Here is a 14,451-nt window from a genome sequence, read left to right on the forward strand (position 1 = left end):
AAAATGTAAAGTTGTGAAGCAGAATATGGCTGCACAAAAACAACTTAATTTTTTTCAAACAGTGTATTTATCGCACTAAAGTAAAAAAACAATTAAAACTATGTAAAGTTGGCACAGCTATAATCGTGCTGACTCAACACTTTATTTGGGCAGCACGTAAAAAGAGTCAAATTTAAGATGTAGAAAAAAAACATCGGCAGAATTGATTTTTTTTTAAATTTCTTCATATAAAGTGTTAATAAAAGTTTGCTATTAAGTTAAATATTTTCTAAAATGGTGCTACTGACAAATACAATTCATCCTGCAAAAAAAAACAAACTCTGAAACATCTACAAAATTATGGTGAGTCGGTGACAACAAAAAAAAAAAAAGCTTGGTCATTAAACTAAAATAGGCCTGGTCCTTAAAAAGGACCTGTCACCAAATCAAAAGTGATCAGTTTTTACTCTTTTTATTCCTGCAGCTCCCCCCTGAGTATTACATTTTTTTAAAAATCCCACATACATTTCCAGGTATATAGTCCTTTTAGTGCAAATTTTTATGGTTTTTACCAGGGGGTGTGGCTCACAGGATCCTCGGGGGCGTGTCTTTTGACAATTATGCATTTATTACTCGACTTAGAAAGACAATTAAATTGGCAGTAAATATAAAATCCAAAACACAGAATACTGAGGGGAGCAGGAGGAATAGAGGGGAGCAGGAGGAATAGAATAAGAGTAAAAAAGCTGTCTGCTTTTGACCTGGTGATGGTGCCCCTTTAAGGTTTTAAAATAAGTAAAAAAATGTAAATATAGATAAAAAGATGTATCAAAATAAATCATCCATAATTCATTAACAAATCATGCACACGCCCCTCACTAGTAATTTAGTTACTATTTGGATAGGCAGTAGCTGATTAAGAGCCAATCAGTCCTAATCTGAGGTCTAGTGCCAGATGTGTCTCACTCTTCTATATTAATCTGACAGCGTGACTTAGTACATAGGAGCAGGGAGAATGTGGGCCATTGGTGCTAGTTTCTGTTCCCTCTGAAATACATAAGTTGCCAAGAACTAATGGATGTTTTCTGGCTGGGCCCACCGGAGAATACTCTGGTTCTCCGGTGGGCCAGTCCGACACTGATGCCAACACTCCAGGAGGTAGTATTCTTAAAAATCACTATTGTTATTAGGTTTCCTCCCACACTCCAAAGACATACAGATAGGGAATGTAGATTGTGAGCCCCAATGGGGACAGTGGTGATGTCTGCAAAGCGCTGTGGAATATTTTGGCAAATAAGCATAATCGCTATATATAAAACTGAATGCATGTGTGTATCACCAACCAATCATGAAGCATCCTGTGGCTCTGGCTGATGGGATGATGTGAGATATTAGGAGTAGTAGTCCAGTGGCTCTGGCTGACGGGATGATGTGGGATATTAGGGGTAGTAGTCTGGTGGCTCTGGCTGACGGGATGATGTGGGATATTAGGGTTAGTAGTCCGGTGGCTCTGGCTGACAGGATGATGTGCGATATTAGGAGTAATAGTCCAGTGGCTCTGGATGATGGGATGATGTGAGATATTAGGAGTAGTAGTCCGGTGGCTCTGGCTGACTGGATGATGTGGGATATTAGGGGTAGTAGTCTGGTGGCTCTGGCTGACGGTATGATGTGGGATATTAGTGGTAGTAGTCTGGTGGCTCTGGCTGACTGGATGATGTGGGATATTAGGGGTAGTAGTCCGGTGGTTCTGGCTGATGGGATGATGTGGGATATTAGTGGTAGTAGTCTGGTGGCTCTGGCTGACGGTATGATGTGGGTTATTAGGGGTAGTAGTCCGGTGGCTCTGGCTGACGGTATGATGTGGGATATTAGGGGTAATAGTCCAGTGGCTCTGGCTGATGTGATGATGTGGGATATTAGGGGTAGTAGTCCGGTGGCTCTGGCTGACCAGGATGATGTGGGATATTAGGGGTAGTAGTCCGGTGGTTCTGGCTGACGGGATGATGTGGGATATTAGGGGTAGTAGTCCGGTGGTTCTGGCTGACGGGATGATGTGGGATATTAGGAGTAATAGTCCGGTGGCTCTGGCTGACGGGATGATGTGGGATATTAGTGGTAGTAGTCTGGTGGCTCTGGCTGACGGGATAATGTGGGATATTAGTGGTAGTAGTCCGGTGGCTCTGGCTGACGGGATGATGTGGGATATTAGGGGTAGTAGTCCGGTGGCTCTGGCTGACAGGATGATCTGGGATATTAGGGGTAGTAGTCCGGTAGCTCTGGCTGATGGTATGATGTGGGATATTAGTGGTAGTAGTCTGGTGGCTCTGGCTGACTGGATGATGTGGGATATTAGGGGTAGTAGTCCGGTGGTTCTGGCTGATGGGATGATGTGAGATATTAGGAGTAATAGTCCAGTGGCTCTGGCTGATGTGATGATGTGGGATATTAGGGGTAGTAGTCCGGTAGCTCTGGCTGACGGTATGATGTGGGATATTAGTGGTAGTAGTCTGGTGGCTCTGGCTGACTGGATGATGTGGGATATTAGGGGTAGTAGTCCGGTGGTTCTGGCTGATGGGATGATGTGGGATATTAGTGGTAGTAGTCTGGTGGCTCTGGCTGACTGGATGATGTGGGTTATTAGGGGTAGTAGTCCAGTGGCTCTGGCTGATGGGATGATGTGGGATATTAGTGGTAGTAGTCCGGTGGCTCTGGCTGACGGGATGATGTGGGATATTAGGGGTAGTAGTCCGGTGGCTCTGGCTGATGGGATGATCTGGGATATTAGGGGTAGTAGTCCAGTAGCTCTGGCTGACGGGATGATGTGGGATATTAGGGGTAGTAGTCCGGTGGCTCTGGCTGACTGGATGATGTGGGTTATTAAGGGTAGTAGTCCGGTGGCTCTGGCTGACGGTATGATGTGGGATATTAGGGGTAATAGTCCAGTGGCTCTGGCTGATGTGATGATGTGGGATATTAGGGGTAGTAGTCCGGTGGCTTTGGCTGATGTGATGATGTGGGATATTAGGGGTAGTAGTCCGGTGGTTCTGGCTGATGGGATGATGTGGGATATTAGGGGTAGTAGTCCGGTGGTTCTGGCTGACGGGATGATGTGGGATATTAGTGGTAGTAGTCAGGTGGCTCTGGCTGACAGGATGATCTGGGATATTAGGGGTAGTAGTCCGGTAGCTCTGGCTGACGGGATGATGTGGGATATTAGGGGTAGTAGTCCGGTAGCTCTGGCTGACGGGATGATGTGGAATATTAGGGGTAGTAGTCCGGTGGTTCTGGCTGATGGGATGATGTGGGATATTAGGGGTAGTAGTCCGGTGGTTCTGGCTGACGGGATGATGTGGGATATTAGTGGTAGTAGTCAGGTGGCTCTGGCTGACAGGATGATCTGGGATATTAGGGGTAGTAGTCCGGTAGCTCTGGCTGACGGGATGATGTGGGATATTAGGGGTAGTAGTCCGGTGGCTCTGGCTGACGGGATGATGTGGGATATTAGGGGTAGTAGTCCGGTGGCTCTGGCTGACAGGATGATCTGGGATATTAGGGGTAGTAGTCCGGTAGCTCTGGCTGATGGGATGATGTGGGATATTAGGGGTAGTAGTCCGGTGGTTCTGGCTGACGGGATGATGTGGGATATTAGTGGTAGTAGTCAGGTGGCTCTGGCTGACAGGATGATCTGGGATATTAGGGGTAGTAGTCCGGTGGTTCTGGCTGATGGGATGATGTGGGATATTAGGGGTAGTAGTCCGGTGGTTCTGGCTGACGGGATGATGTGGGATATTAGTGGTAGTAGTCAGGTGGCTCTGGCTGACGGGATGATGTGGGATATTATGGGTAGTAGTCCGGTAGCTCTGGCTGACAGGATGATCTGGGATATTAGTGGTAGTAGTCCGGTGGCTCTGGCTGACGGGATGATGTGGGATATTAGGGGTAGTAGTCCGGTGGCTCTGGCTGACGGGATGATGTGGGATATTAGTGGTAGTAGTCAGGTGGCTCTGGCTGACGGGATGATGTGGGATATTAGGGGTAGTAGTCCGGTAGCTCTGGCTGACGGGATGATGTGGGATATTAGGGGTAGTAGTCCGGTGGCTCTGGCTGACGGGATGATGTGGGATATTAGGGGTAGTAGTCCGGTGGCTCTGGCTGACAGGATGATCTGGGATATTAGGGGTAGTAGTCCGGTAGCTCTGGCTGACGGGATGATGTGGGATATTAGGGGTAGTAGTCCGGTAGCTCTGGCTGACGGGATGATGTGGGATATTAGGGGTAGTAGTCCGGTGGTTCTGGCTGATGGGATGATGTGGGATATTAGGGGTAGTAGTCCGGTGGTTCTGGCTGACGGGATGATGTGGGATATTAGTGGTAGTAGTCCGGTGGCTCTGGCTGACAGGATGATCTGGGATATTAGGGGTAGTAGTCCGGTAGCTCTGGCTGACGGGATGATGTGGGAAATTAGGGGTAGTAGTCCGGTAGCTCTGGCTGACGGGATGATGTGGGATATTAGGGGTAGTAGTCCGGTAGCCTGCACGCAGCCGAATGCAGCAGGGAGAAAATGAACTTTATTCTCCCTAGCAGCGTTCGGTATTCAGTCATGGAGGCGGTGCGGGTTCAATCACTGCTCCGAGTATCGCATGTATGTATGAGTATGTATTGCCAGTATCGCTCTCTTCGGTAATTTTTTGCAATTATTAACTTAGTAAATGAATCTGTAAATAGGAGAGCTGATGTCCTCCTTGATGGAATTGTGAAGACTGCAACTGAATGACTGTAGCGGTCATGTGAAACAACACCACTCCTGTACTCTGGCTCTAGCTGGTATTACAGCTCAGTCCCACCTAAGTGAATACAAAATATAAACAATAGATAGTTGGTGTCATTTATTGAATAAAACAAACCTAAATCTCTTGCCACCCCTATTAAGTAGCAAGATATTCACAGACATAGTGTTTAGTACGATCTGCTCACATCTGGGTTGGCCGCAGTATTGTATAGAAGAAGGAAGACCGGCAGCGCTGCAGTATTGGAGATCGTGCCAGATCTGGCAGGAGGGATACTGCTGCATGCAGTGATTTTATTTTGTTACAAATACCAAGATTAAGGCTGTGTGCACACACAGCGTTTTTTTAGCATTTTTTTTAGCGGATTTGCCAATAAATCCGCTATAAAAACGCTAAAAATAAGCTTTCCATTCATTTCTATGCATTCTGCAATTTTTGTGCATATCGATGCGTTTTTTTTACCGCGAAAAAAATGCTTTGCGGTAAAAAACGAGGCATGCTCATTAATTTCGCAGATTTTTCTGCATTTGTGGCTATTTCTATGGGTCTGGAACCTGCATAAAAAACTCGCATTTTTTGCGCAAAAACCGTGCGAAAAACGCGCGGTTTCTGGGAAGGGAGTCCGGTTTTTAAGCAGAAATTTTCTGCTACGTGTGCACATAGCCTAAACCATCAGATCCCGTTTTAAGTCCATGGGGTCCGCTGGGTGCCGTCATCGATACCCACGGCAAGACGGATCGGGCAGAGTGTTGTCAATTGCAGTACAAACAACATGCTTCTGAACACGTTTTAATTCCATTATTCCGGAGGTTTGGCCTTAATCCATTTTACACAGGGAGATTTGCAAACTTGTGATCTCATGACGATCGTTGGCTCGGGCTGGTAGAATCCTGACAGTGTGCATATTTGGGAGGAAAAACCTCTTTAAAATACAAAGCGCAAAATAAAGGCATCTGGTTTCCTGGCGGTAATACGCACTACTGCTATCACAGTACCTGATATTTAATATTTCTTTGCTATGCTGCTGTTGCACTCTCGACTCTGCTGTGTCAAATTGCCTGATACCCAACTTATCTCAGCTATCCGCATGATAGCAGAAATTTCAACACAGCAGGGTCAAGTTTCATTTTAACCAACTCATCTCAGCTGTCGCCCTCTCAGCTCTGCTTTGTGGAATTGCCTGATAACCGACTCTTCTCAGCTATCCTGGTACCGTCTACACTCACAACTCGACTGTTCCTGTAACTACACTCCTGTTACAAGTTATCAGATTGCCTAATTATTTCTCCTGATCCTGTATGATCCGCACATCTGGCTCTGCTGCATCTAGTGCTACCAGCTCGGCTATTTATCTGCCATCCAGCATATCCTGCTGTACTGATCAAGTCCAGCTCCAATGTATCATCATCTCAGCTCTGTGCTGCTCACTCTGACCGCAGGCTTATATGATGCAGATAGATAGATAGATAGATAGATAGATAGATAGATAGATAGATAGATAGATAGATAGATAGATAGACCAACTGACTATATCACATTGGAATAACAATTCTGACATTGGATGATAATGGTTTCTATATTCAATATATTGTTTTATTTGTTGGATTTGTATTTTTAAGATTATTCTATATAAACGGAAACTAAAACTAGAACTTCAACACGACAAATAGTTTCCACTAATTGCTTCATACAGAGATGATACAGATCCGATCAATCCTGGTGTCTGACAGAATGTGGATCCCACACAGACATGACAATGACACCTAGTGGCGAATGATAATAAGGGCGCTCCAATAATGAAGGTGACCGACCAAGCGCTCGAAAAAAACTGATTTTCAGCATTTAATGTTTATTCTCGTTCTTCCGACTCTCTGGATACTTAGTAAATCTGTGAGCAATAACCCGATCCAGGACAGATCCATGTCTGCAACGTCCGGCGGGCAGGAGACGCAGTAGATTTGTGGCACCTCTTGGGGGCTAATTTACAGAAGTGAATTGCTTAAATAGCAACATCCTAACATATAATTCCATGATTCTATGGAAGCCGATTGCACTACTAATTCCTTTTTTAATGCAATTGACGGCTAATTCTTTAGAAATGTAAGAGAGTTGCTCCAATAGTAATTTCTTAGAATTGCCGCTAATGCAGAACTGTAGGGATTTTAAGATTCCCACAATCATTTTCAAAAATTCATAAATTCTTTCAAATGAAATCTATAGCTAGAAAAATATGGCAGAATTTTTTTTTTGTAAACTGCAGTGCCACAGCTGTCAACAGGTTGTGTCCGGTATTGCAACATAGACTATTTGAAGTGAAAACGGTTGAACTGCAATATCACCCATAACCTGCACTCAGGTGTGGCACCCTTTAAGTATTCTTATATTATTAATAGTACATATTAATGTACTGCCCTTAAAGGGGTTGTCAGATTTGAAGCAGGCTAATAAATGTTAACTCCATTGATGTAGAAAGGACTGATTCCTTTTGTAGTCCTGATAAACACTTTGGCATTTTGTGTAGTGAAGAAATGTAAAGCGACTAATCCATATATTATATTTACATTCAATACACGTTTTCATGAGCAGGAAAATAAAGCAACAGCCAAAAATGTTGAGAATAGAGAAATGGTCTGTGGTCACCCTCTGCAAAACCACTCCTTTATAGGGGTTGCCTTGCTAATTACCTGCTAATGGATAATGGGAATTAAAGAGATTTTCTTTTTGTTAGAATGTTTCCCCAAATCTCCAATGCAATGCAAAACCTCCAGCGGGGCCCAAAACTAACAGGTGTTTAATAGTAACAGTCTTTTTATATGAGGCAAAGGGACCTTTGGGGTGTAACCCCTGCACCTATTATAGTTACGCCCGTGGTTTCCCAATGAAAAGCTATTCTTAGCCAACATGTACCCGTTCTTGGATCTTTATCAATCAGCTATACTCTGCAAGGTGAACTTGGCAACGAGTGTACATTTCCTCTGCAGCACCACCACAGGAAGACTGAAGTATTACACAATTCCAATTAAAATCAAAGGGCTATCTGAGTACTGCAGACATCCTGTGTCCCATGGATGCATAGCGGCAGACAATAATGCCAGATGCAGACATCTTTCTTTACTAAGAATGCCATAATAGTATATAATATAATAATTCTGTAATAATATATACACTTCTTAAAAAAAAATAAAGGGAACACTTAAATGATACAATGTAAATCCAAGTCAATCAGACTTCTGTGAAATCAACGTGTCCAGTTATGAAGCAACACTGATTGTGAATAAATTTCTCCTGCTGTTATGCAAATGGAACAGACAACAGGTAGAAATGATAGGCACTTAGCAAGACAACCTCTATAAAGCAGTGGTTCTGCAATGAGTGACCATAGACCATTTCTCTGTTATCAACATTTTTGGCTATTGTTTTGGTCACGTTTGCATTTTGTCATTGCTCTCACCCCTAGAGGTACTGTACAGTAGTGTGAGGCAGTGTTTACAACCCACTGAACTTGCTCAGGTAGTGCAGTTCATTCAAGATGGCACATCAGTGCAAGCTGTGACAAGAAGGGTAGCTGTGTCTGTCAGCACAGTGTGCAGAGAATGGAGCAGATACCAGGAGACTGGCCAGTACATCAGGAAACGTGGAGGGAGCTGTAGGAGGGCAACCACCCAGCAGCAGGACCACTACCCCTGCCTTTGTGCAAGGAGGAACAAAAGGAGCACTGCCAAAGCCCTGCAAAATTACCTCCAGCAACCATTAACATTCATGTGTCTGCTAAAACTGTCAAAAACAGATTCCATCAGGGTAGTATGAGGGCCCGACGTCCACAAGTGAGTGCTGTGTTTACAGCCCAACACCATGCAGCGCGATTGGCATTTGCCAGGGAACACAAAGATTGGAAGATTCAATATCGGTGTCTTTTGGTCTTCACGGATGAGAGCAGGTTGACACTAAGCACATGTGACAGACGTGACAGAATCTGGAGACACCATTGCAGCCTGCAACATCCTCCAGCAAGACAGGTTTGGCAGTGGGTCAGTAATGGTGTGGGGAGGCATTTCTCTGGAGGGCCGCACAGCCCTCCGTATGATAGCCAGTGGTACCCTGCCTGTCATTAGGTACCAGGATGAGATCCTTAGACCCATTGTGAGACCATATGCAGGTGCAGTAAGCATCCTTCTGATGCATGACAATGCTAGGCCACATGTGGCTGAAGTGTGTCAGCAGTTCCTGCATGATGAAGGCATTGATGCTATGGACTGTCCTGCCAGTTATCCAAACTGAATCTGATTGAGCACATCTGGGACATCATGTCTCATTCCATCCACCAATGCCACGTTCCACCACAGAGTGTTCAGGAGTTGACTGATGCTTTAATCCAGGTATGGGAGGAGATACCTCAGGAGAACATCCGCCGCCTCATCAAGACCATGCCCAGCCATTGTAGGAAGGTCATACAGGCACGTGGAGGCCACACACACTACTGAGCATCATTTCCTTGTCTTTCAGCATTTCCACTGAAGTTGGATCTGCCTGTAATTTTATTTCCCACTTTGATTTTGAGCATCATTCCAAATCCAGACCTCCATGGGGTATTAATTTTGATTTACATTGATCACTTTTTTGTTTTACTGTTCTTAAAGCATTTGACTATGTAATGAATAAAGATTTTTAACTGGATTATTTAATTCAGTGATATCTAGGATGTGGTATTTTTTTTTTTTTGGAGCAGTGTATATAGCACAGGTGCCAGCCAGATAAACCCTTTATAGGCTAAGCGGAGCCCATTTCCCATGGGTCAGACTCACTCACCATTCTACAGTCTCACTGCTTAATAGAAGCACATTATAAGGATATCAGATCAGTCAACAGCAGCTTATTGACAGTTTTCAAGTGACAAAAGCAGAAAATAAACAAAACAATACAAAACAGCAATACAAATAAATGAAGATTTACTAGACAGATGGCAGAGTCTACGTTCGCTGGTTTTGTTAAGTGGAACTTCCATTTTATGCAAACTAGTTGTATTTATATTTTTTGATAAGAAATATTTTTGTAAAATGAGCACAATAAAAAAAAAGTATCGCACAGTTGCAGAGTTACACAGACTACAGGCTGGTCCCAATGCAGTAGTATATAAGCCTATGTGTGCTGTCCTATTAGCAAGGGGAGGACGTATCCAGAAAAGAGCAATTTGTTTTTGGGCTATTTGAGTTGAGGGCAGCTTGCGGCACATGGACTAGGAAATCATTATTGGTTACATCGATTCTTGGCAGAAGGAACTTATATGGATTCCAAGCTTCTGAGACTATGCAGAGAAATGATAGAAGGCAGACGTTCACTTTTTGTCCAATCAGTGCTCACTAAATTATGACCACACCGATGTGGAACATGGTGGCTCAGTGGTTAGCACTGCAACACTGGGGTTGTGGGTTCAAATCTCACAAAGGACAACATCTGCAAGGAGTTTGTATGTTCTCCCCGTGTTTGCATGGGTTTCCTCCGGGTACTCTGGTTTCCCACACTCCAAAGACATAGGGAATTTATATTGTGAGCCCCAATGGGGACAGCGATGATGATGTCTATAAAGCGGAATATGATATATAAGCAAAACATAATAATATTAAAAACTAAACAATCAAAAATCAGAATGATACAAATTTTGTCATATGAAAGGTTTTCACGGGCTAGTTTCAAAGTTGTGAGAAAAAGTTTGCCCTTTAGTAAAGTAGCTGTAGTTACTTTGGTATTACTAAAAGTGTAATATCCCTATAAGTTGTGAACAAGTCATACAATAATTTAATATGTTAATCTCAGTGAAAAAAATCTCATTGCAAAAAAAACACAATTTCAGCCATAAATGCAATATTTAAATAAGAAGCCATAACGGCAGGAAAAAAGCAAAACATCCCCACAACAACATACAAATTCAGGCAGTTTCCGGTAGGCCTATCTGCGACACTATTGCTTCACGACAAGTAACGTCAAACACTTCATGTAGCAATCACTGTCCATTTAGCCGTTTGCAAATGATATGAGTATCCAAGTTTAGGTAAAAGTTTATTGTTTGTTTGTTTTTTCATGTGTGATTTTATTATCTGCTTTTTTGCTTTTTAAATGTTAATACTTTTCTCCTGTTCTTTAGAATAACTCTTGTCACATTATTTTTGCATATGTAAGAAAATTAATGTTTAACTATTAGGTATCCACTGGCTTGATACTATCAAGATAGAAGGGAGAAGACCTTGGTGGACCGATCTAGGCCTGCACAAGACCGGTTTTCATACAGATCGCTTGTCTGTGGCTCGAGATCGAGAAGAAGGCCGATAAATAAAAAAAAAGAAAGAAAAACTAAAGAAACAGTAAGAACTTGGAAGTGAATGATCATGTCCGGTGAGTAAGCGGAGGCATCTCACTAGTGATGGTGTGTCAGAAGGTAACAGTGCCCCAAGGCCACAGCCTTATACTTAAAGGGTCTGATCCAGGGATTGTTATATCAAATAGTCCTGGTATAGTAGGATTTTAGATAATTTCTATGACACTTGCCTTTCTATTGCCTCTCCGGGTCTCTGATACACAGTAGGACGTTTTCAATGCGATTCTCACTCACATGTATTGTAAATCTAACTAGCTGCGTTGTGTCATCATGTACTTTGCACGTACTCATGTATATAGTAAAGGTAGAAATGGGGGCATGTTAGGGAGGGCCATCAGGGGCATGCACCCAGGGGACTGAGTGCAAAAAAGCCACTTTATATAGTGAAGGGTATTTAAACTGGGCTAAGAGAGCGAACCAAACTTTTCCCAGGGTGAAAGAAAGCACAGCCATGGAAGTGAGAAGATATATTAATATATGTGGGCACATGGTACATCCATAGGAGACTTATCTATATATTATATATATGATATTACTGGTTGTTTTGTGTACTCTTGCATAGAACTGTATTCAAAGGCATATTCGGCTTATTAAAATCTGCCACATATGTACAAGTATTGGCCGGATCGGCTCATGTAATGTATAACAGATTTATGTCATGTGTGGCCACTAAGTTTTATGGTCTGTAATCACCAACCTTTTGGCCTTTATTGCTTTATTTCTGTAGCTATTTCTTTGTTATTATGTTTCACTTTCAAAATATTTATAGGAAATATTTACTATTGTGTTACTTCATTATTACACAATATTATCCATGTAGGAGTGAAGAACGGGCTCCACCTTTTTACTGAGCATTTCCTCCACCTTTTTAGGGAGCAGGTCCTCCACCTATTTATGGAGCACATCCTCCACCTTTTTAGGGAGCACATCCTCCACTTTTTTAGTGACCACATCCTCCACTTTTTTAGGGAGCATGTCCTCCACCTATTTATGGAGCACATCCTTCACTTTTTTACGGACCATGTCCTCCACCTTTTTAAGGAGCACTTCCCCCACCTTTTTGTGGAGAACGTCCTCCACTTTATTAGGGAGCATGTCCTCCACCTTTTTAGGGAGCACGGAGCACATCCTCCACCTTTTTCCGGAATACGTCCGCAACCTTTTTATGGGGCACGTCCTCCACCTTTTCACAGAGCACGTCCTCCACCTTTTTCCAGAGCACATCCTCCACCTTTTCACGGAGCATGTCCTCCACCTATTTACGGAGCACTTCCTCCATTTTTTTACTGACCACATCCTCCACCTTTTCACGGAGCACGCCCTACACCTATTTACGCAGCACGTCCTCCATTTTTTTACTGACCACATTCTCCACCTTTTTAGCGGAGCATGTCCTCCACCTTTTTAGGGAGCACATCCTCCACCTTTTTAGGGAGAATGGAGCATGTCCTTAACCTTTTAATGGAGCACATCCTCCACGTTTTAGGGAGCACGTCTTCAAACTTTATACGGAACATGTCCTCCACTTTTTTACGGAACACGTCTTCCACCTTTTTAGGGCGCACGTCCTCAAACTTTATACAGAGCACACCCTACACCTCTTTACGGAGCACGTCTTCCACCTTTTAGTGAGTTTTTATTTGGGTTTCATGCAGTTTTAGATAGTGATGTTCAGCTTTTGTATTAGTAGTCTTTAGGGATAGCTTTCTAAGTATTCTTGTATGGCAGTGCAATGAGGAGATGTCAAGTTCTGGGACACTGTGAAGGTTTTGTAGTATAAAGTGGATGTCATGATTACTGCAATTTTTTTAAATAATATTAATTTACATATTTTTCCTAAACGTTTAGGGAGCTGTACATATGAGAATTACTACATAGTGTATGAAGGTACACAACTGAATATTTGGAAGCGTCACCCCTCTAGGAGTCACAGTAGCTGTCCATGCCCTTTAAGTGAACGTCTCGTTTTACACTCCTGTAAACTAACTCCACACATGTGCACGGCGCTGACATCATACAGCTGTGCGATGGCATGCACGCCAGGGTGGCAACACAACACATTTGGGGATACAGGTGCCGTTGGGCACCCGGCATGACACTAGTTCACACACTTTTCAACACTTTCCAAGAACGAGCTCACAGACAGCCTATTCAATATTCATCACCTCCATCTCGGTGTGTTCCCGTCATCCACAGTCACAGTTTACCAAACTCAAAAGTAGCAAATATAAGTTTACAGCGTAGGACGGGCAATGGTCTCCTGTTATCAACTTTAAAATTGTCTCAAATTCTTCTAAATATTTTCTGAATCAATGAAAAAGACTCATAAATAAGAGAGAATTGATCAAAATAGCATATTGGACGATTTCAAGACAGAATCATAACTTTACCCCAGTCCTTTACAGAAACATTGTAACAAAATCCCAAATTCTACTAATATAGAAGCCGATGACCGGAGATAATAGAAGATAATACAAATGATGACGGAAAGCTTGGACTATGCATTGGGCACGCTATAGGATCCTACGTGACGCTCTATAGGGGAAGGTCGAAAGGACTTACCTCCATACGAGACTGCAGCCTCTTGTTCAGCTCGTATATACGGTACTCCGGCTGCACCATGTATGGGGAATGTCTTCTGTAGAAAGGACCAAAAGGAGAAGAATAGAAAGGGTCGTGCGGAGTGCTGGACATCTTTTTTGCTTCCAGAGAATCAGATTTGCAACAGCATCCATATAGAGCTCATGGGCTGCGCGTCCTCCCCAGCATAAACTCACAGTATGCAAACACAGAGCACACTGCCTGTGAACTGCTTGTAAAGCCCTCTATGGCAAGACACAGAGAGAAAGAGAGGGAGAGAGGGAGAGGGAGAGCACCAGAGCGAGAGGCTGGAGAGCCTCAGGCTACACTGCCTGGTTTTAAAGAAGCCGTATGCCAGTAGGGCGACTTCCTGTCCGCTCAGTGGGCGCCTCACACACCATGCAAGAATTTGTTTTCATTTCATCCGGCAGGGTCCCATAGGGAAGCCTGAGACTTTCTATGCCGAGCATCTATCCTGGCTCTTCAGATACTGACTCATTTTTATTCATTCTATGTAGGTGTGTTATCTATTATTAATAAAAAGCCTGGCCATTAAATGTGAGGAGCGGGCAACGCGGAGATTCACTGAGAGACGGAGAGAGTTCAGGAAGCAAAATTAGGAAGGAAATGAGGAGAAGAGATAATTGTGGGTCCAGATGAAAGTTTGTAATGAACTATCTATCCATTTCTCTCCATCTATATCTCTGTCTATCATCCTTTCCTCTACATGTC

The 14,451-nt window shown here is 43.4% G+C and overlaps 1 protein-coding gene across 2 annotated transcripts in view; it reads right to left on the minus strand.

Moving 5' to 3' along the window:
- LDB2 (LIM domain binding 2) overlaps positions 1-14,064 on the minus strand; it is a 511,700-nt gene extending 497,636 nt beyond the window's left edge. For both annotated transcript variants that reach the window (XM_073574629.1, XM_073574628.1), the window contains exon 1: positions 13,702-14,064. In XM_073574629.1, the coding sequence (XP_073430730.1) occupies positions 13,702-13,833 (132 nt within the window). In that variant the 5' untranslated portion in view covers positions 13,834-14,064. The remainder of the gene's footprint in view (positions 1-13,701) is intronic.
- Positions 14,065-14,451: the final 387 nt, after the last annotated feature.

This window comes from Dendrobates tinctorius, unplaced genomic scaffold, assembly GCF_039654945.1.
Source record: "Dendrobates tinctorius isolate UK_male_01 unplaced genomic scaffold, ASM3965494v1 ptg000039l, whole genome shotgun sequence".
In the NCBI taxonomy this organism is placed as follows: domain Eukaryota; kingdom Metazoa; phylum Chordata; class Amphibia; order Anura; family Dendrobatidae; genus Dendrobates; species Dendrobates tinctorius.